Raw genomic sequence first — 23,428 nt, forward strand, 5'->3', positions numbered from 1 at the left:
TAGAGGTTATGTGCCGGCTTCACGAAAATTGTCGAAATAGGCGAGCTCTGACATTCGACGACCTTTGGTGAGCTAAAAATGGCCTCAGTGACTTCGTCAAATCCACACTCTGACTCGTTTCAAACTGTTTCCAAAACTTGTTTACGCTTATTTTGTCGCGCTTCAAGGCTCGACTTTATAGAATTGAAAAACAATAATTAGAAGCATGAGTTCATTCTATCAAAAAGTATTACTCTCGATGGAGGAAAATCCTTGCTTTTCGTTTTGTAGAGGCCCGGAGGCCTCTACGGAGAAAACGTGACGATAGGCATCACAACTTCTTGATTTCATCTCATTCTCAAATACTGTTTTGCTGCATAGTGATTATGTGTATTCCATTCGCTGCATATTTCACAAAATCGGAAGACGCTGCAACTACATACCAGTAGTGAGAAGACAAACGTAAAATGTATCCCGTCTAGACAGCGTTGGTAACTATTTACCTATTTTTATCTACGCAATGATCATACGATACAACAAATTGCTCAAATTTACACATCTATCCTTGTTTAGACATTCCATGTGCAAATACGCACTAAGCTCCAAGCACAAGCAGAAATGTTCTTTAATGGCGGTGGAAGGCGAAGAGTTGCAGTTGCCGTCACTGGCGGTCAGGTCTCAGGAGCGGCGCTCGATCGGCGTCCGTTGCCGTCGGGCGGCGGCCCGGTCGGACTGGCGGCGGTCCGCCGCTATTCCCGCCGCTATTCCCGCCGCTATTCCCGCCGCTACTCCCGCCGCTATTCCCGCCGCTACTCCCGCCGTGCCGCCGCCAGTATTTAGTAGCCGTTGTTGCTGTCGGCAGGAGCGAGGGGTTCGGTCAGATGATGGGCGCATTGAACAGTGAAGAGACGGTGGGTGGGGGGGGGGGGGGGGAACATGGACGCCGGTCTCCTGGTAGCGAGGAGGCCAGGCTAGCTGATTTGGGACCTCCTAATCCATCGGAGGCATTAAACGTCTCGTTCCCCTCCGTGTTAATCAATATTTCCATAAACTTTCCTACCTCACATTACTGTTACATAATCCTTTTCCCTCATATAGGTACTTACATGAATCGACAAAAGGCATAGGTATAGATTTGATGGAACATTTAGTGGTGATAAGATTTCTTACAAACCCCGTCACAATCGTGGACATACATAGGGGAGAGTGGGGTAAGATGCCCAGGGTGGGAAAGACGCCCCACCCCCTCTAGCGGCGAAACAAAGAATCGAACATGGAAATTAATGTTCTTAGCGTAAAGCGGAAGCCTGTCTTGTTAACTGCACAAAAATTTGCGAAGCTCAGTTGGGCAACGGCTGGCTGGTGATTGCATGTTTTTTATTTGCTGCTTTCAAAAAATGTTTTGGTGTTAAAACATTGTAAATATCAAAGAAGGTAGATAATTTTTGCGTCCCTTGCTATAGTCGTGATACATTAACATGCGTGTACTGTGTCCCAAACAGTTTGTTTCAGGGTGTAGTTTTATGGCTTACAAATTGTATTGATTTAATGTTACTTCGGTACCTTTGGGTAAGATGCCCCCTGTCCTGATGGGGAAAGACGCCCCCCTAAATCACTAGGCTGTCCTTCAAGCAGCCCGTCAAATCATTTATTACATACTTGTGATGAGAGACAAAAGCCGATTTGGGACTATTGAGAGTCCAGTACGGTCGGGTGCTCCCCCTGCCGGTCTCTCGGCCCACACAGCGACTTTTTGGGCGGCATCTGACTCTGAGAGCCCTCACGACGGCCTCTGTGGGCCCCCATTATTGGCTCCAGGGCCCCTCACGACATCCTTTGAGGGCTCCCACGTTGGCTCCACGGGCCGCGCTGGCATCTGAGGTCCCCACGATGGGCTCGAGGGCCCTCAAGCATCATGAAGACCTATAAGGGCCCCACAGTGGTCTCCGAACGCCACCACGGAGGCTTGTTTGGCCGCGCTGGACTATGATGGCCCTAACGATGACCTCTGAAGCCCCTTTCGACTACTTTTGAGGGCCCTTGCGATGACGTTTGGTGTCTACTGCAGGCTCGAAGGGACAACTGATTCATTCAGGCGATTCACGTGCCCATTTATGTCACTTATAGTGCAGGGGGGCATCTTCCCCAACGCCAGGGGGCGTCTTTCCCACCCTGTGGGGTAAGATGCCCCCTTTCACTTCTTTAGGAAAATGCTTAATAGCAAAAAAAGTTATCATATTTCAGGCACGAAAGTGTGATATTTTTGGAGAAAAATGATGTCCGCTTCCGTTGAAACTCCAAATTTTTGCTTTCCGATCGTCATTTTCGAATAATATATGACATAGTAAAACCCTGGGCATCTTTCCCCACTCTCCCCTACACTACACGTACCCGGCGGTGTTGAGTCCAGTCAGGCAGGCCATCAGGGTGCAGGCCGCGCCGCCGCCCAGACAGCTGCACGTGTTGCAGTTGTCCGCGTCCATGAACGTTGAGTTCTCAATGCAGCGGTCTCCTGCAACGGCAGCGACAACTCGTGAGCCGTGAATCGGGACTCGTGTGCCGTGTGTCGTGTGTCGACAGGACGATACTTTCGCTACGTACCGTAGGTACCATCACTATATCATCAATGGACGGGGCTTAAACACGTGAAGTTGGGTACATGTTCATTTTAAATGTGTAACCTAGAATGAAATAAATTGCTTTGAGTTATTTAAATTTCACACGAATGAAGGGTGCATACGCATAGGTATTACGTAACTAGAAAACAATCGAGCCAGATTTACTTGGACATCGATGCTGAATCTTTCATTAATTCACTGCAACTCGTCTTCCAGGCGTTTGTTCATAAACGACAAAAACGATGGTCGATGCATATATTTTCGAGATTGCAGATTCACCCAGCGTTTCATTTTACCATTGCTCTCTTCGTCCCGTCCAATGGAAAAGCCCCAATGACATTTAGCTTGAAGCCCGTACTTAATGCAAATCAACAGTACATAAGCAGCGTTGATATCTTGGGGTTGGACGCATCGAAGCGCATATCAACAAAGAAGCGGCCCTTTCCGCCAACTAAAGACGACAGTCCGGTGAAAGTCCGGGATTTCGGCGGTCGGCTGGCTGGATCACGGGGACCCGAGCTCGCAGCCTCGGCACGACGGCGGCGCTAGTAGTTGACCGGCACACACTCGGCCCGCTCCAGGAGCGGCTCGACCGGCTGGCAGCGCTGGCCGGGCGCGCAGGCCGGCGCGCAGGCCGGCCGGCACTTTTGGCCGCAGATCTCCCCGCAACACTTGTGGCCGGGCGGGCAGAGCCGGTCGTCATCGCACTGTTTGTTGTAGTGGATACACCTGATGGCGGGGTTCTCATCCATCCACGGACACTGTCCGGGCCGGTTCGCCTCGTCGCCGTCTGAGGGAAGCATGAGAGAAGGGCTGTGGTCAGCTCTAACTAGCATTTTCTCCGACAGCTGCGACTTTGTTTGTCCCAGCCCAACGAATGTTTTCTGCGGGAAAAATGCTATGTTATGTCTATTGTCTAACCATCTTTCATGTCATTCGCCTCTTCATTCAGATATATCTAGTAAAATAAGTTAATCGTATCATGGAGGTAATTGGGGCCACACGCCTTCTACTTTACATGTAGTACGTACCTACTTTGAAGCTTAAAATTATCACTTCTATCTCACATAACAGCTTGTGTGGCACCGGTTAAGGTCAACAGTTCGACTGATGGGCTTTTTCATATTTGCTAAATACATGTAGGTAGGCATACTGTACCTAGAAAGATTACCGTCTGTCACCGCGGCCGCCAGCCCTGTAGGTTTACTTACATGACGGTCCAGGTATGGGTGTGATGCACCCTAACTTGGTGCACATTGCACCGCCGCCCCTGCAGCTGCACGAGTTACAATAGTCGTCGTCCAGGAATCGCGACCCCTCAATACATCGCTCGTCTGCAATAACAGAAAAGGCTCAGCTGAGTTTTATCAATCTCCTCCCATAATTGATAAGCTCGAGCAGAAAATGTAGGTAGGTAAATGATTAGTTAGTCTAGGGCATATGGAGATATTGATAAAATTAAATCACCAAAATCCAGAACCGTAGCTGTTAAAGGGACAGTATCATCGAAAAAAAAATCAATGTATGGAGCTGATTTTTTTTTTACTAGCATTTCTTGTTTTTCTGAATCAGAAAAACATAGTTTGAGGACCGAACTCGGTGAAAAATATTGCAACCACATTTCATTTTCATGATTCATTTTCATGAGCGAACCACCACTATACAAGCATGGCCGCCAGTTTGGAAGCATGCAAAATTACTACAGAACTGGCGCAGATAATACATTATTGACGCTACGCTTACGCGGTCGTTCTTCTGATTGAGTTGTCCTTACGGAGAGGTAGCCTTAGGTATTTGTAGCGTGTCGCACTCACTTGTATTTGCTTCCCGATCAAGATAACACTTCAGTACAGGTGCCGCACTCTCTGCGCTCGGCTCCGATCACACACTGCCCTGCGACCGGTCAGCGACCTCCGCCGGCAGGCAGATAGGCCCGCCCTCTACGATCGAACACCGAAAGTTGCAGTTCTTACTCTTAACACTAGTTGAACGCCTACATATTGCCTATAAAAATATCACGTGACAATTGGAGGGAGTGACAATTGGACGTGACAATTGACAATGGGAGAAAATATCACGTGACAATCACGTGATAAACGTCATACATTGGAGGGAGATTGTGATTCAAGCTGGAGGAATTCCTTTGTTGAGCCGCTAGAATCCGAAGGAAACAGCGGAAATTGCCTACGACTATTTAATGAATTTAACGGTGATGAATAAGTGCGAAAAACGTTTTGGCTTTATAAAATTTGATGAAATGACCAGGGTAAAAGTTTTATTACTGGCGGTCAATTCAAAACGGCGCAAACATTTAAAAAGTGAAGATAGTGAAGCACGATTCAGCACGATTCAAAGTGTGGTACACCTTTCGTACTTTGAGCGGCGATAGCGGGATAACGGTGTGGAGCTTCGAGGATCGGTCTTCAGTTCCCGGACCAGAAAGGTGGGGCCTATGCAATGTCAAATTTCATCAAAATGGTGATACTGTCCCTTTAAGCCCACCCTCAGAGCTCGGCGGAATACAGAGGCACCCATCCAGCTGCTAGACCTGCAATTTCATGGGCGATTTCGGAGGAAGCTCAGTTATGTAGTAGTACCTACGTACCGATATTGTTACATTTTATGTCATGCAAAGCAACCAACGCATACCGCAGACGTTCGGGAATAAAAACATTCAGCCATCCGACAAACTTACCTTTTTTTAGAAATGGCACGTTGCTTCTGGTAGAAAATCACAAATAAATCTTATATCGACTTACTGAACATAAAAAGTACCTACCAACCTCTAACTCTTCCCGTTGGAACGCCTTACCCAATAGGAAGTAAAATGAGTCTCACGGCAAATAACGCTTCACCAAATTCATAGGCCGATGGTAAAATAACATCAACCGTCGCGAAACGTACCAGATGGGAGGCCAAGTTGCGCTGAAACTTGGCCTAGGCGTACACCCAACGGGAATGGCTCATGTGTCACGGTTGTAGTAGCAGAAGCTGCTTCTTTATATCGAGAACGACTGGGCCGACTGCGCTTAGAAAAGACGCCCGGCTATTGACTGTCTACCTACATGCTCGTAAATGTATAAACCGCGCCCGCGACCCATGCAGCAGCTCAGCTGGATGTTTTGCTCACGGTATGCAGAGCTCACTATTGTTGAGGAACACCTAACCGATAATGGCTCTCTCTCTCTCTCTCTCTCTCTCTCTCTCTCTCTCAATCTCTCTCTCTCTCTTTCTAAAAATAAATAGCTAGATATACCAGCAAAATTAAGGCAGTACCTACATATGATATATCCATAATGTACGGCCTTGAATATCCCATTAAAACACTTTTGGGGCGACGAATGATCGAGTACAATAGTACTCGTACCATTCCGGACATCAATTCTACACATCTCGTAGAAAAAATAGGTCTCAGGTCATCTCAGGTCACGAGTTATAGAGGTCAAACTGGCCATTTTTCGTCGAAAAAGTTGTTCACGGAGGAAAATCTAAAAAAATCAGACTTTCAACCTAGAGTTAAAAATTTCACCTTTGGTTCAAAAAAGCGTATAAAACAAAATGACTTTCTCGTAATTTCTAAAAATGTAAAAATCTCTATATCTAGTTATTCTCAACTAAAAATTCAGAGTTCTTGAGATATTTTTATAAATTTGGCGAAATTATAAAACTGGTTATATATGTCAGAGAACCCGTTACTAGTCTCACACATGCCAAAAATTAACAAAATATCTAAAACTGTCAGAAATATAACCGTTTGAATGACTTAAAAGTTAGCGACTTTTCTTATGACGTCACAGTTTTTTCAGTATTTTTATATAAAATCAGTGTACGGTAATATGTATGATACCTACATAATCACCTCTCCATGACTAAAAACTATCTATTACGTAATAAACGCCACTTTTACAATAGCAAATATTTTTTTTTTAATGTAAACTGAGTACAATTTGACCTTTTTGACCTTCTTGTGACGTGATTGCTTCAAGAAGTTTGGTGGCCATGCGGCGTGGTTCAAAATCACTGTTTGACAAAAAGCTGGTTTAGCACCCCATGCCCAAGCTTTAAAGCTGTCTGGAACCCTGTCATTGCTTCATCTCACCCTTTGGCTGAGCCTTGACGATGCCCTCGTGACAGAAGACGCGCAGTCCGCGGATCCTGGGCAGTTCACGGAGCCGGGCCGGACAGGTGAGCGGCTTTCCCGAGGTGCGACCCGGCGGACAGCCGCGCCGGCCGCAGGCGTACCGTCCGCCGCCGCGGACACAGCGGCACACCGTGTTACACTCGTCTACAATGACGGGCCCGTACTGGCAGGACTGCTCCTCTGGGGGTGGGGGGAGGGTCACAGGTCACATCAAGGTTACAAATGACACGTCTATTATCTCTGGGTGAAACTGGACAAACGGTAAATCTCTCTGGTGTGATTCGTGATTCATTCAGCCTGTTTCCCCACAATTGTCTGACAGCGCGGGGACTCCGAAGTCAGGCAGGTCGACGATCACCCCAATGCCACCATTCCCGACCAGGATGTCTTGGCCTGAGTGGCCTCACCTGGGGTCGTGTCGCACTGCCTGTGGGTGCAGGCGGGCACACCGCCCTCCTGGCAGACGCAGAGGTCACAGCCCACCTGGTACTCGGTGCCGGGGCCGCTGCACTCTGTGGAAGGAAGACAAGCGAGTGTGGTGAACGGTTAAACCAAGCGGTGCGGCAAACGTCCGTCGAAGTTGGCTGTCAGACAATCATTGTTTCATAGCTAGATATGAAACACAAAAAGCCTTGCATTGTTTTGACGATAAACTGATGTTATAATCACGATACTTGTAAACAGTGATGGCTGGCATAATGAGGTAAAATGATGAATAAATATCCATTTCTAAATAAATCTAACTAATTCTTATGTAAATGGAGCGATTGACAGAGCCGGAGCCGACGCTAAGCAGAGCTGGTTGCGTAGAACCGGACTCCTACCATTCGACCGCGCAGTTCCGGGTAACGGGAGAATTTAGATCCCAATTTAACGTGCCATCAGAGCCGGATACGGCCTGTCCCACTCAACTTACTTCAACTGGCTGCAGATGCTATCACCAACCGCAGACTATCCCCGTCAGGAGTCTAAAATATCGCCATCATCGAGGCCCCTTCCCGTGGGAATGGCGTCTCCGCAACCGGGGAGCCAAGTGCCTCGGCCAAAACGTACTGAGCGGGGAACTCAACCACAGCAGCGGGTTTTCGGGAGCGAGGCGCGGGAAGCCGGCTCACCACGCTTCGCTACTGCTGAGAGCTGGCGACACCGAGACCAACCCCGACCCCCGCTATCCATGCGGAGTGTGCGGCCGCCGGAATGTGGGCGCTGGATCGGTGCGCTGCCGTGACTGCCAGAGATGGAGGTGCGCTGAAGTGACGGCCACACAACTGATAGAGATGGCAAAGGCAAACGCCGTCTGGACGTGCAAAGAATGTGAAAGCCGTCCGTCCCAATCAGCGGAGCAGGCCAGTAACACAGCACGTTACCCGGCGAACAGCAGCCAACGCCACACCACCGACTCCGACGCCTACACTGACAGCGACTCCTACCGGAACGACCCTGACGCCTACACCGGCAGCACCTACCGGAACCATAGAGATCTTATATACATAGAGATGACACGCCTATGTTAAAGCACTTGCTTTCGTGGCGATTCAGTGGGTCTTTTTAAGCAAGGTTTTCTGGGGTGCCATGGCCCGTGACTTGCATTTTGTAAGGATTCGGTCAAGGAGATTGTGTTAACATCCGCTTATTTTTAAGTACAGTTTTTCTTTTTTGTCTAGCTGTGACGCTTTCGAGCGTAATTATTGAAATGAAATTAGGCATGTTTTAACCTTATGCTCGTATCAGGTACTGCATGTATCATTAACCCTCGCCGTCCGACGGGGGGGGGGGCGGGTGCCGCCTCCCTATAGGGTTTTTTCACGATAGCTCCGAACACGCAGGCGATAGAGAGCTGAAACTTGGCATACCTGACCTTTGATCCAACCCGCATCTTGTGACACCAACCGCATTTTCAGGTCAGGTCAGGTCACTGACCTGTGACGTCATAAGTGAACCTCTGCACAGTCCTCAGATGTCGCAACTTCGCAACGCCGTCAGTCCCAGAGGAACTTTCACAGGGAGATGAAACTTACAGGATGTAGTGCCTATCATCCAGAGGTCTCACAACTTGTACATATATCTCGGATTTTCCCTAAAAATCACATGAGGTCAGATCGGCCACGTGACCTCACCATTAGGTATAAATCAAAGGGGAAAAATGAAAACTGCTATGTTAGCGCCGAGAACTATCTCAAACTGTCTCCAGCACATGGAATCGTGATTTCTTGCACGTCTTGCAAGGTCCGATGCTTCACTTTTGCATTGTTGACATTGCGTGGCGTCATTTATGGTCACTTGGGTCATTGATTAAAGAAAGCGCGGTTTTGAGGCTCATGATTACAATATATAACTGCAATGAAAACCGTGAGACGGTTTGACAAAAGTCAGTTTGTCAGTTTGGCGAACATGTCTTATTTTCTTGGCCCTATTTTGAATATAATTATTAGCATGAGGCTTACGGTTTTCATTGCAGTTTTATACTTGGGTCATTAGAGTTTTTCATCAATAACTCCCCATCAAATTGAGTTAGCGAGTCGGGAAAGCCACCAATAAACTCAAGAAGACCTGCCGATTCGAGTAATATGTAACATGACCTCTTTCAACCAGCTTCGTGATCTGGGGGAGCTGACCTGCCCTTGACCCGAGGTCAACACCTCAAGTTGACCTCACCCGAACAAAAAGTATACCATTCGACGCGCCTGAGCGAGGCAAACACGACGATGCCAAAATCGCGGCTCTCCGACCGTTTTTTGCGAAGTTATGAAAAAAACTGAACCATGGCCCTTGGTCACTTGACCTGACCTCATGAGACCTTAAAATCGGGTGCCAGTCCCTGCGTCTTGTAACGGCGCACACGCTTGTTTTCTCCGCGACGCTCTAGCTTCATCAGGGGCGAAACGGCGAGAGAAATCGTACCAACCCCCCCCCCCCCCCCGGCCGGCGCGTATGTAGAAAACCAATAGGTCCGGCTAGGGTTAATGTATCATTGAATGGGAACATGCAACATATGTATATTTGAGCTTGCACCGTGCTCAGAAAGGTTCAGAACAGCCGTTTTCACGACGGTTGACCGAAAGCGCCAAACTTGACCAAATCTCAAGGAACCTACCCTGAAAATTCCATGAATCTGACCCAAATGACCTTAGACCTGTAACCTTTTTTCGGGGGGGCATGTCAGGGGGGTCATAAAACATGCATCGCACAACCCTAGTAAATAATAAAGTTGGTTCATGTGCTGACCCTTGGTGACCTGACCTGTGACCTGACATGGTATGATCAGTGACTTCTAATAGCAACATATATACTAGGCAACGTACGCCCTATTTTTAACGTACGCGAAACATTTTATCTTTGACCTGACCTGTGACGTCATCGGTGACCCCGAGGTCAATGAAATTGGAGTTCCGTCGACAAATTTGACAGGGCTATCGAACATCGTTTGAATGTTACGGATCCGTCCAGTAGTTTCGGAGATACGGGAGGGGGGCAAAAAATGCCCCCCACCCCCACCGCGCTGAAGGTGGCCAGGAGGTCCACCGCCTGCCCGGTTGATGAGAGCCTGAATGAGAGAGAATGTTTTTAGGCGAGCTTTTAAGGAATTCAATAAAAACACAAAATGAAATCATGCTACAAATTTCATTGCTTACCTCAGGAATGAAATCAGGCAGGAAAGAACAGCAATATTTTTAACCAGTCAAACGCCTTTTGGGGCGACCAACGGAGCGAGCGAGAGGGTGGGCCTTGGACAAGCGAATTTGCAAGGGACACCTCCAACTAACTTGTGCACTGCACCCTACTAACCGGTCCCTAGCGATGTGCCAAATATGAGCGCAATCGGCCTAGCCGTTCTCGAGATCTGGAAGCGGCACCCTGCACGTGCACACGTGCAAAATGGGTCACAACTGACTTTTGCACGGCACCCTACTAACTGGTCCCTAACCATGTACCAAATCTCAGCACAATCGGTTTAGCCGTTCTCGAGATCTGGAATCGAACCCTGCACGTGCGCACGTGCAGCAGCACCCCAACTGTGGCACATGGATATGCATTGCCTAGTGGGTGCCTACCTACATGCCAACTTTCAGCGCAATCGGCCAAGTAGTTACCAAGATATTGCAACTATTGCAAAACTGACACCTCTTCGTTTTGCACGTGGCACGTGCATAAGCGGTCACCCACATGTATCGAGAATAGTCCAATACTTGGTAGAAGGAATGAAGCTACCCTAGAAAAATCATCGAATGTAAATCGGTCAAGTGGTTGCTGAGATATAAGCCTCGCAAAAGCGTAACCACGGCCGGCCGGCCGCTCATACTCAGAAATTTCCGTTAATCTACGAAAGACTACGCTTGCTTCGCTCGCTACATAACAATTTCTTCAGACTAACAATGCCTCAGCCATATTGGCACGCTACTGGCTGAAAATAAGTTGCTTAAAAAGACCCACTGAATCGCCACGATCTTAAGTGCATGTCATCTCTATGTATATAAGATCTCTATGACCGGAACGACCCTGACGCCTACACCGGCAGCACCTACCGGAACGACCCTGACGCCTACACCGGCAGCACCTACCGGAACGACCCTGACGCCTACACCGGCAGCACCTACCGGAACGACCCTGACGCCTACACCGGCAGCACCTACCGGAACGACCCTGACGCCTACACCGGCAGCACCTACCGGAACGACCCTGACGCCTACACCGGCAGCACCTACCGGAACGACCCTGACGCCTACACCGGCAGCACCTACCGGAACGACCCTGACGCCTACACCGGCAGCACCTACCGGAACGACCCTGACGCCTACACCGGCAGCACCACCATCAAGAGGAGCAGAGACTGCGCCACGCCGTGGATGTGGTGCGCGCCCGTGTCCGCGACGCTCACCCGTTCCCGGCTGCCACCCCGGGAAACGATGAGCTGACGCGCTGGGAGTCGGTCACGATATCTCAGCTGCCCACTAGGTTGTCACGGCTGACCCGGGACGCGCTGATGAGGATGGGGCTGGCGGAACACGACCGTTGCCCCGCCTGTGCCGAGCCGGACAGCATGCAGCACTTGCTCGCAGACTGTCCCGCTTACACCCGCACCCGAGGCCGGCTCTGGGATTTCACCCCATCACTTCAAGAAATCTCCCTCGAGTCGGCCAACAAACTCATCGAGTTCCTCCGGAGAGTGGGGCGCACCGACCCCCAGTCGACGCGCTCCCGCAGCGGACCTCTTAGGGGGTCCCTGCGGACCCTGCGTGGCGTGCAAGAAGAGAGAAGAAGAGTCTCAAATATCGAGCGCCGGAGCGACTCGAACCCTGGCTCTCAATACCGCGAGCCTAACGCTCTACCAACTGAGCTACGGGACAGGCTATATGTAGTTATTTGATAAGGTTTCAGGGCTCACCTCACCATGAGACAATCACTCAGCTTACCTTCTCGGTCGTCGCACTTCGCAGACTGCCAGGCTCTCGGCTTAGTGCCTACCTTCCCGGGTACCGCAGACTGCCAGTCTCTCCTCCTACCTTCTCGGGTGGCCGGCTTGCAGATCTTGTTGCCGTCGCGGACGATGCCTTCCACTTTGGGCGGCGGGCACGGGTTGGCGACGGGCACCAGCTCGCGCCCCTCACACAGGCATTGGATGCAGCCGTTCTGCGACCGGCGCACGAACTCGCAGTGCGCCGGGCAGTCACTGTCCGGACTGCAGTCCTCGAAGTCGCCAGTGGCTGCCGATAGAAGACTCGCCGTTCATAAATGACGTCGGTGGCGGAAATGAGAGGCGTCGGTGGATAGATCCGAACACCGGCCTGCTCCCATCACCAATATACTCAGGGTAAACGAATGACGCTAGTTATGTTAGCGTTACGCCACAGATCAATATCCCTGTTGTCACATTCCAGTGGCTTTTCGTCAGAAAGGATTAATGAAGCATATCCCTGCGGGTGAAAATGGGAATCTGGCTCAAGGCGATGGCATCAGAGCGGATGAATATCAGACGAAAAATACGTGCAAGTTCGCGTCCACCGTGGACTCACGTAGGTCGTCGATGGGGCCGCACGCGCGGAAGAAGGCGCCGCTGGACCGGTGGCCGAAGCCGGGCGGACATGGCTCGTCGAAACCGACGTTGACGTCTCCCGGCTTGCCGACACCGCACCGACACTGGATGCAGTCGCGCCGGGGGTCGTACCGCTGGCCGCAGTCGGCCGGGCAGAGCTGGTAGACGGGAAGGCCGAGCACGGGCCGCCGCTCGCCGCACACCACAGTCGAGTCTGCGGCCGCCGCGGACAGACCAACGCTGAACGGCCAGGGGACACTCGGGGGCGCGGCAGCGAGTTCACTGAGCAAATCTATTTCGTTGACGCTAAGCAATATGGCGATTACAACAAAGCTTTGCCTACAAGAAAGAGGGGAAAATTGAAAATAAAATAAAATAACAAATTACTAAAACATTATGATAAAGTGCATTGACAAATCGATAAAATACACGGAACTCTCACCACTCTGCGTTCTGATGCACGGCGTGCAGGCAGGCTCGCCGGTCCGAGTACACACGCACTTTTCGCACGAGCTGAGGTTCCACTCGACACCCGGGGTGCAGCCTGACGGTCAGGTCAAACGGGTGGTCTGGTGATCAGACTTATGGTCAGGCTGGTGGTCAGACCGTGGAGACAGGCTGATGATTACGCGGCTCTGGTCGCCATTTCGCATCGCCTAATGGTGGAGTCAAGTGGCATTACAGCGAGACACGCATCACCGTGAAACAAGCATATACAATGTCCTCATTGTTATCACCAAACTATGATATAGCGCAGCAGAACGCGCTATGGTTTTAGGGCTTCATAGCTGAATAGGTAGCCTTTATCTGTAGTTAAAAGAATGATTTAATTTTCTGACCGGAATATGTTCCTTTCGGAGATAAATATTTCTCAACCAGCTTATATCATCAGCCACTGGACGGCGTGATCTCCTCTCGTTGCCCTAGTTTATGATCCCTATTTTCCCATTTCCCGTCCTATCCCCCAGCGCGTGCCACACCCTTCCCTCAGCTCACCGGCAGCCTTGCAGATCTTGACGCCGAGCATGCCGGGGGCGGCGACGAAGCCGGCGGGACACGGCTCGTAGTCGGGCAACACCACGTCTCCGAACTCGAGCGGCGCCGGCCGTGGCGGGCGCGGCGGTGCTGCGGCGGATGGGGCACTGGTCAGGCCACAGGGCAGAGCAGGGGGCTGGTATGGTGGGCCGGGGCAAGTAGCTCTAGCTCGTATACCAGGTCAGCTCAAATCGCATGGATTAGGCTAGGCCGGGTCGGCCCTCAAGACGACTTGGCAGACCTTGCCAGGTCAGTGCCGACCTGGGAAGCGACCACTTTCCGCAGCTGGTCACAGTCACCACGAGACACCGCGCCCGTCGCATCAGGAAAACGCGCTGAGCCATCCATAAAGCCGACTGGACGGCTTGCATGGCATGCTGCGAAAAGACAATGACCAACCTGAAGCTGGGAGAGACCTCGGTGGAGAGACTCGCCGCGCGTTTCAACGATGCTATCATCGAGGCGAGCGCGCGGTGCGTTCCCCGGGGCGCCCGTGCGGACCCCAAGCCGTGGGCGCTCGACCCGGAGCTGGTGCGTGCGGTGGAGGAACGGAAAGTGGCAAGAGCAGCCGTCCAAGAGGACCCGTCCCCGGAAAACCAGACGCGCTGGAAAGAGAAGAAGAGGCACGCTGCAGATGTCGAGGCTGACGCCAGGCGCCGCGCGTTCCAGAACTTCGCGTCTACCGAATCGAACCGCCGCGCGGCCTTGGGCCGCGTCACAAAGATCGTGCGCAAGATGGAGGGTGCGGTGACAGACACCTGCCCCGGCCAGGCAATAAACAATGACCGCGGACAACTCGTCGCGGAGGACCGGGCCAAGGCCGAGGCGTTTGTCCGCACCTACACAAACGTCAGCAGCTATGTACACCCGTCACAGGAGGCGCGATCGGTCAGTGAAGGCTGACCTGAGGGTGGTGAAGACGCGCCCCTGCTCATGTGCTGGACAGCGCGATGGTGCCTGCCAGCCCTTCTCCAGGCAAGAGATGAGGACCCAGCTGGACAAGCTGAAAATGAAGAAGGCTCCCGGCACCGACGATGTATGTGCGGAACACATCAAACACCTCGGGACGGTGGCCGACGCGGCGCTACTGCACGTCATCAACAAGTCGTGGAGTTCCGCTGAGGTCCCCTTGGTATGGAGGAGGCAATCATCATACCGATCTCTAAGGCCGGGAAAGACCCTCAAGAGGTCTATACCTAACATCCGACATCACTCACCAGCCACGTCACCAAGCTGATGGAGCGGATGGTGGCGGCTGGGCTCACGCACCTACTAGAGCGAGACAACATCATCACTGCAAGGGAGGTCGGTTTCCGCCGTCACCGCTCCGCAGAGGAGAGCCTGAGACGACTCATTACAAGAAGATTAGGACGGATGGAACCGGCCGCCACCGAAGGGACGCCCGTCTGACGGCAAGACCGCCGCCAGGTTTGTGTTGACAGCCTACGACTTCTCCCGTGCCTATGACGTAATCGACCATCAAATGCTGCGACTGTAGACGTCTTGCCACCTTCCACGGTGCCTTGTTACGTGGGTTCACCACTTCCTCCGAGACCGACGTGCCTGCGCGGAGGTCAATGGGTCACGGAGCCGGAACCGCCCATTCCGAGCTGGCCTGCCGCAGGGATCCTTCCTCGCACCGACCCTGTTCACGCTGTGGACGGCGGACCTTGTAGCGGCGCTGAAGCGGATTTCGGGCAGCTCTGTCATCCTGTACGCCGATGACACCGCAACACTGTGTTTCGGCGATGCGATAGCGGGACCCAGATACCGGGTCCAGCAAGCGGCGGGCACCATAGCGAAGTGGACCCGCGACTGGAAGATGCGGGTGGCAAGTAGCAAAACGCAAGTTTTACTCTGTAGCAGCACTACATCGACGCCCAGGGCATACACATCCATGTAGACCTGCATAGGATCGGACGCCGCCCAGGGCACGACTGCCCACAGTGCAGCGACCTGGCCCGCCCAGCGGCGCGCTGCCTGCTGTGCCACGAGGGCCCGTACACGCCGGAGCACGTGCTGCTGAGGTGCCCATGCCTGGCAGTGGCGCGAGAATCCGCCTTTTCGGCAACATCAGACCGGACCCTACGCAGCTTCGGGACGGCCGGGCCGTGGCGGCCTTGGGCCGCGGCTTCCTCTGTCACCGAGAGCCGTTGGGCTACGGTCGGCCGTGAGCGGACCCGAGGAGAACAACAACAAAACAACAACTTGGCAGACGAGGATCTATTCGTTTGAGATAGATTGGATTGGGCAGCACTTGGGCGGACCAGCTGGGTCGGATTAGGCTTGGTTTAGCAAAGCCAGTAGGTAGGACAAGTCAAATAAGAGTTTCAAGAGAAGCTATCGGCAAACTCACCAAGTAGATTGTCCCACACCTTCAGCACTCGCATATATCCCTAGTGTGGAAACGCTCAAAACCCGTCTATCAGCCGGCGAGAGTTCATTGATTAAATGAAATATTGACTGAAATGTATATCCTCGGGTTCGATTCATGCTGACCTATACTAGCCGTACCTACTTCCTATGCGCACTCTTGAAAAAAAGTGCGAAATAGCACTTCGTAGATAACTCGCTAAATTGTTCTGGACGAAAGTCAGCAAATAGGCAAATAGGTACTCGTAACTCATTGTTGGTCGGTGAATGAAAGCATGTTCCGGCTTCGGAACACCACGTGCCCAAGTACACCTCAGAACAGCGACGAGCTGTACGTCGCCATAGCCGCAGGTTGTTTGAAATGGACAAACACCATTCGTTAGAATAGCGTTTTTCTATTGAAATAGCCCGATGCCGTTCGGTCTTGCTATTCACTGCTTGTTTCTCCGCAGTATCGCCGATTTCTCTTGCTGTTCTTGCTGCCATACTGCAATGGATGTCAACGATGATTTGGGGTGCGTTGGATCAAGCGGAAAACCAGGGAACTTCTAACGAGCACACGCACAGTAGTTAGAAAGCGTTATATAATTCGCGAATTCAATGCGACTACTATGTAATGCATAGTTGCACATGCTGAACAAATGTTATAGTTTTCACCATTTAGCGATCATTTCGGCATCTGTAATACCTACCTACACTGATGATTGTTAGGAATAAAGTTTATCCATAGGTAAGTACAGTCGTGAGTCGGGTACAGGTTGATGGTCCACTACTCTTTATCCACCGGGTTCCTATGGCTCAGTATTGGCAGCAGCCGCCTGGTACCGGTAGGCTGTGCTGCATGACCCGAGAGTGAAACGGCACAGCCTACCCACACTGTATGACACCGGCTCGGGTCGCCTGGTAGAGCGATTTGACCGGACGCTGCGTCACACCGGCTGGGGGGGGGGGGGGGTAAGGGTCAGGCCTGCCGATTTGGCTCGGCTCGGTGGATGAGGCGGACTGGAGTGTGGTGTGGGGAGGGGGTGATGTGGGGAGGGAGTGAGCGGACCTGGGGCTGGGCGTGTGTGGTCACTTGTCGCATAGCACTGATCGTATCCCCCCTCCAAAATTCGTTTTAGAGATATTCACAAAACAAACCCATGGGGGGGGGGGGTGGTCAACCACCCATCTCCCAAGTGGGGTGGGGAAGGACAGCTAAGGTGAATGCGGTCTTCTCATGAATTGCAGCAAAGAAAGAAAACAGGTCAGTCACCAAATAATCTTTCTGAAAAGTGGACTAAACGCAAAGCCTCCCACCGAGAAATAAACATCCAGCACGCGAAGCGTTTCGAATCGGGCCCCTTACCTACTACCGGTCAGTTTGACAGTCGAGCACCCCTACGCTGAGCTACACCGGATGGTGGCTATGGCCGGGGCAAAGTCTGGCCAGGCGGGCGGCGGGGCCGGGAGGTCGGCGGCAAAGTCAGCTAATGTTTTTGTGGGTTCGGGTGCCGGTCACTCTAGCTTGATGGAATGATGACGGATCATTGACAAAAGTTACAGCGTGGAGTCCCGGTTCGAGCCCCATCAGGGCTCCGCGGCTGCTTTTCCTAGTTAGGATGGTTTGATTGCTATTAGTGGTTGCGAGCCATTTATACGTTTGATTCATTGATTGATTGATCCATTTATTCAATACGTGCCGACATTTGGCATACGAATTGACATCCAGCATCAATCTACCATTTTCATAAACGTATTGCTTAAATACCAGTAAAACGCCTTTTGGGCGAAGAACGAGCGAGCGAGATAGTGAACCCTGCACGTGCGGAAGGGCGAGAGGGTACTTCCAACGGGCTTGCGCAAAGCACCCTTCTAACCGGTCGCTAGCGGTGTTGCAAATTTGAACGCAATCGGCCCAGCCGTTCCTGAGATCTGGAAGCGGCATTCTGCACGTGCGCACGTGCAAACGGGGTCCAAAATGACTTTTGCACGGCACCCTACTAACCGGTCTCCAACCGTGTACCAAATTTGAGCGCAATCGGCCCAGCCGTTCTCGAGATCTAGAAGCGCCCCCTGCACGTGCCCACGTGCAGTAGCACCTTAACCGCAACACATGGGAATGCATTGCCTGGTGGGTGCCTACCTGTATGCCAAGTTTCAGCGAAATCGCCCCAGTAGTTACCGAGTTATTAAAATGGGAACAAATTTGACACCTCTTATTGTTGTATTTTGCACGTGCACTGGGGGTGACCCACATGCATCGAGAGTATCCTATTTTTGGTAGAAAGGATGCAGCTACCCTATAAAAATTACCGCAAGTCAATCGCTCAAGCGGTTGCTGAGATATGAGCCTCTCAAAATCATTACTTTTGCAAAACAGCTTGAACACCCTTGACTTTTCACGTGGCACGTGCCACGACGGTCACTGAGATGTATCAAAAGTAGTCAATTACGGGGTAGAAGGGATGGGGCTACCCAGCAAAAAAGACCGCAGGCCAATCGGTCCAGCGGTTGCTGAGATATAAGCCTCTCAAAAGCGTTACAGGCCGGGCCGGGCCGGGCCGGGCCGGGCCGGGCTGGGCCGGGCCGCTCATACTGAGATTTTTCCGTTATATTGAAAAGACTCACTTCGCTCGCTGCGCTCGCTCGCTCGTAATCATGCATAGGCACAAGACCTATGGTTGCCTCGATACCGTGCTAAATCACGTTTTCCACAACGCACAAGTAAAGTAAATTATATTCGCTGGGTCTTCCGTGCATTGTGCTTAGCAAAAAACATGAATGCAATTGTTAAGCGACGCAAAATGTGCAATGCAGCAAGTGACCACACGGCACACACACCCGACAACCCCCATGGTCCACCAACACGCCCCACACCACTCGCCAGCCAACGCCAACCACCGAGACGAGCCCCTCCCTCCTCGCGCTGGTCTGATCTGACGCAACAGAGCAGCGAGGCCTCTTGCACCAAAATCCTCTTGCACCAATGCTTGGATTATTTTGCATCGTATACCCAATCCAAGTCTCAAATGTAACAATTTGCGTGCAAAATTTAGCAAGCACATGTAGGATTATGTATTGGGCTATTGCAAACACATTTACCACCGTTAGATTAGCTTATTCTGAAACCGGTTTTTCGATTTTACCTAGCTAGGTAGTTTGGTGCAAGAGGCCTCAGTACATACAAAGCGCTCCCACCCGGCGACCCGAGCCGATGTCAAACGGTGTGGGTAGACTGTGCCGCATAACTTTCGGGTCATGCGGCACAGCCTACCGGTACCTGGCGGCTCCTGCAGGGGTGGAGAAATACGCCGAGTTGGGGTTGCACGGGCGCAGCAAATCCACCGCCGCCCTGGCGGTGACCTTGACCTCCGCCGTCTGGTGCGGCTCCAAAGCCAAGCCGGCGCAGCCGGCGTGGAATTGGGAAGACTCGTGCCACCCCAACTCGGCACATTTGTCCACCCGTGGGCTCCTGCCAATGCTGAGCCATAGGAACCCGGTGGATAAAGAGTAGTGGACCATCAACCTGTACCCGACTGTACTAAGCGGCATCTGATGAAATCATTCTCGGGAGTAAAAAAAAAAAAAAAAAAACTAGGAAGATTTGAACGTTTATGACTGCTAGTTTTTGTTTTCGATAGCAGCAACGGTGGACTGTTTACGCGCCTATAGAGTTCCATTGTATAGGTAAGATGGCCACATAGAGCTCAGACCCATACGGGTAGGCGTCCCACGGACCCAATACGAGTAGGCGGCCGCCATACCCATTCGAATGCGGTGGTTGCTGAAATGTAGGTACTCACGCGGCGCGTTGGAGAGGCATCCGATCAGCGTACAGGCGCCGCCGGACGCCCCCGCCGGTCCGCCCATACAGGAGCACGTGTTACACTCCTCCCGCCAGGAGGCGCCCTCCTGGCAGCGAAAGCCGCTCTCCTCCACTGGCAACACAGCACGGCCGTTAGAAACTGAACAAAAACAACACTGAACCATGGCTGCACCATAACTAAATGTGCATTTCCCGAACAACTACTTTTTCTGGTTACATTGCACATAGCGAACAGCTCGTTTTAGGGTTCTAACCGTATTCGAAGTGCACTATGCCGTCCTGGCAGAAGAAGTGTGTGTGTGCCTCGACTCGGATGAAGCCCTCCTGCTCGCAGCGCGTGGGCTTTCCGGTGACGCCGTCGTGGTAGCAGATCCCTGCGCCGGGTGTGCCACGCGGCCGGCACTGGTATGCGCCAAACTTGTCACAGAAACAGACGTTATCGCACTGGTCCAGGTAGGTGCGCCCGTACTGGCAGGAGGCTGAAACAGACACACACGGGATCACAGCCCGTTAAACTACATAAGCTTCATCTCCCTTTGAAAGCTCCTCTGGCACTGAGGGCATTGCGAAGTTGCAACATTTTAGAACTGTGCAGAGGTTCACTTATGACGTCATAGGTTAGTGACCTAACCTGACCTTGAAATCCAGTTGATGTCAAAAGATCAGGTTTAAATCAAAGGTAAGTATGCTAAATTTCAGCTCCTTATCCCAGCGCATTCTAAGCTATCGCGAAAAAACCTAACGGGGCGGCACCCGCCCCCCTCCCTACTCGGCGTGCGAGTGTTAACCCTCGCCGGCACAGGGGGGAGGTTGGTGCAACCTCCCCTAAGGTTTTTCGCGAATAACTCGCGTAAAAAGCGGCCGATTGCGACGAAACTTTCAGTACCTTCGCATTAATCAATTTTACACCTACCCTGAAAATTTCATGACCCTGACCCAAATGACCTTTGACCTGTGACCTCTTTTCCGAGACCATGTTTGGCCGGAATCGCGGTTCGGCGTATGTCGGCTCGCATTAGCCGCGCGTTTGCAAGCTTTTCGTGGATTCAAACGTTCAAACATGTGATTTGATGTTGCTCCCATGCATTAGGGTGGGTGCCAAGGTCACCTGAAGGTCAGGTCAGGTCATTGACCTTTAGTGACCTCGGGTGACCTCGGTTCACTTTTTCGAGTTTTACATGTTTCTAGGCTAGTTTTTCGAATTAAGCATCCATTTGAACATTTACGAAGTAGTTTTGGTGCCTTCGTAACATGTTACGAAGCTGTCAGAGGCGGTTGACACGTATTACGAATACCCGTCACAACCCCTACCGGTTGACCTGATCTGACCCGACCTGGTCTAAATGCTTAAAGACATCATCTCTGATCAAAACTAACACGATATTCGTGATCAGCACCTCGGAAAACCACATAGCAGCCACGCTTTACGACTTTCTAACAGGTCCCGATTTTCCCGGTTTCGGGTCATTGACCTGACCTGGAAGGTCACCCGATGACCTAGGACCTTAAAATGGGGTATCATCGGCTTCCTCTCGTAACGGGCAACACGCTCGTTTTTTCCGCGAAGCTCTAGCTCGATCAGGGGCCAAACGCGAGGGGGGTCGTACCCCCCCCCCCCCCCCTTGTGCCGTCGAAGGACGCAAAATGGCCTGTGCCGGCGAAGGTTAACCAGGTTCCCCCAAAGGACCATTTACGTAAACACGCTATCTGCAATCCGAGACGGTTTATAGTGTCCGAATCCCAATGATAGGGTGCAGTGTACATTGTATACACAATACAGCATTGCAACGCACGAGACTGTATGCATGTTGATAATGCTACGCTAAAGCGGTTAGCGACCGACTAATGTTGAGGTCTGGCGTTCCTCACTGTCCATCAGTCGCGGCGACTGAATATTTATGGAAAATCCACCCACGCGGTGCTGCTGTTTATGATAAATTCCCTTTGCTGGTGTGTTCCAAGATTGCAACCGTCTCAGAATGACACCAGACTCATATTCAGCTGAGATATCAACGTATAATAACGCATTGTCTGAATGGGGACATATATACGCTTTAATGGCACCTGTATAAAAGCGTCCTTGTTTCCTGATAAGGCCTTGACTAATTGGTCTTCAACCCGTGCCGGACCGAGGGAGAGAGTGTTTGCAGAGCCCCATGCAGTTTTCGCAGATATGTCCAAAACGGAGGCGTGGAGTCCCGCAGTTTTTAGCACACCTGTTCATGCGTCTTTCCCGCACGTGTAATTAAAATTCCAGACCCAGGTTTCCAGGGATGCGGAGCCGTGGAAATTTCAGCCGGCTCCGGCTCCCGCTCCGGCTCCGGAGAAAAATCGGCTCCGGCTCCGGCTCCGGCTCCGAGTAAAATGGTCCGGCTCCGGCTCCGGCTCGCCGATAAACAGCCAACACGGAGTTGTGAAGCACACGATGCCGACAGCGTTACGGGAGTTCACTTATAAGAAAGCACCAGTTATAGGACATAAGTTATCTTACAAGCGTCCCTTCGAACTGACCTGCGGGCGGTTCCCTGCAGACGTTGCTGGTGCACTTTATTTTCCGTTCTGGGGTGCATCGGCAGGTGTTGCAGCCGTCGTAGATCCACAAACCGGGAGTGCAGCCCGGCTCCTCACCTGCGAGAGAGAAACCGATTCTGGCTGCTGCATGCATGTGCACTAATAGCGCCTGTAAAACGTGAACCCAAACCGGTTCATTTTATTTTCATCAGTGCAATGTTGTTAAACGTCACGAAAATTGAAGTGAAAATGAAAAAAATGAAAAAAATTGAAGTCTGTTGCTATTATCACATGGGTAGGCATACATTTGTTTGAGATGACGGCTTAGCATCGCTATACCTGGCTGACGAACATGCCGCTGTGAAGTTCAATATGCATAGGCACATTATAGAGGGCCCACGTTACTGGTCTTTGGCAGAGCGCGGCGCGGCGCGGCGCCCACAGTCACCTGGTGGCCGAGGTGCGGGGGGCCGCGGCGGGTCCACGATCGGACCCGGGGGGCGCGCTGGCCCCGGAGGGCGACCCGGCCAGATCGGCCGCGGCGGATCCGGCTCCAGAGGCGGCGGCCGGTAGGGGGGCGACACGGCGCCAGCGGCCGCCAGCAGACCGGTCAGCAGCAGCAGGTGTGTCCTCATCGTGCGGCCGGCGGAGGCGGACTGCCCAGACTCGCCGCCACCTCGGGCCGTATATACACATACAGCACACATATACAAACTCGGCGACTGGGGTGTGGGTGGGACCCGCGTGGGTGGAGACGCATCTGACAGAATGTTTACATCACTTCTGAAATATTTCTTTAGGCAGACGATCACTAAGTTGCTTCATAGGTATACCGTATAAACTGTTAACCCGCGCCCTGGTGAGGTCTGTTTATAACGCGACTTGGTGGGGAGGGGGCTAATTTCCCCCCTCGTATTTCCGAAACTATTGGA

General features: G+C 51.9%; 1 protein-coding gene across 2 annotated transcripts; it reads right to left on the reverse strand.

The window, feature by feature from the left end:
* Positions 1-345: 345 nt before the first annotated feature.
* On the reverse strand, positions 346-23,201 carry LOC122383703 (kielin/chordin-like protein). 2 transcript variants are annotated; one of them, XM_043370394.1, is made up of 12 exons: positions 22,945-23,201; positions 22,497-22,613; positions 20,240-20,464; positions 19,963-20,097; positions 13,766-13,894; positions 13,212-13,313; positions 12,750-12,983; positions 12,240-12,440; positions 7,146-7,250; positions 6,697-6,918; positions 2,371-2,491; positions 346-831 (listed from the first exon to the last, which is right to left on the reverse strand). In XM_043370394.1, the coding sequence occupies exons 1-12, from the start codon at positions 23,129-23,131 to the stop codon at positions 816-818; spliced, it is 1,794 nt and encodes a 597-aa protein (XP_043226329.1). In that variant the 5' UTR covers positions 23,132-23,201; the 3' UTR covers positions 346-815. The 2 variants fall into 2 exon arrangements, with proteins under 2 accessions (XP_043226329.1, XP_043226328.1); XM_043370393.1 differs by lacking the exons at positions 346-831; positions 2,371-2,491 and adding exons at positions 2,839-3,387; positions 3,809-3,931 and having other exon boundaries at positions 22,945-23,182.
* Positions 23,202-23,428: the final 227 nt, after the last annotated feature.

This window comes from Amphibalanus amphitrite, unplaced genomic scaffold (assembly GCF_019059575.1).
Source record: "Amphibalanus amphitrite isolate SeventyFive unplaced genomic scaffold, NRLGWU_Aamphi_draft 000170F_arrow, whole genome shotgun sequence".
NCBI classification, from domain to species: domain Eukaryota; kingdom Metazoa; phylum Arthropoda; class Thecostraca; order Balanomorpha; family Balanidae; genus Amphibalanus; species Amphibalanus amphitrite.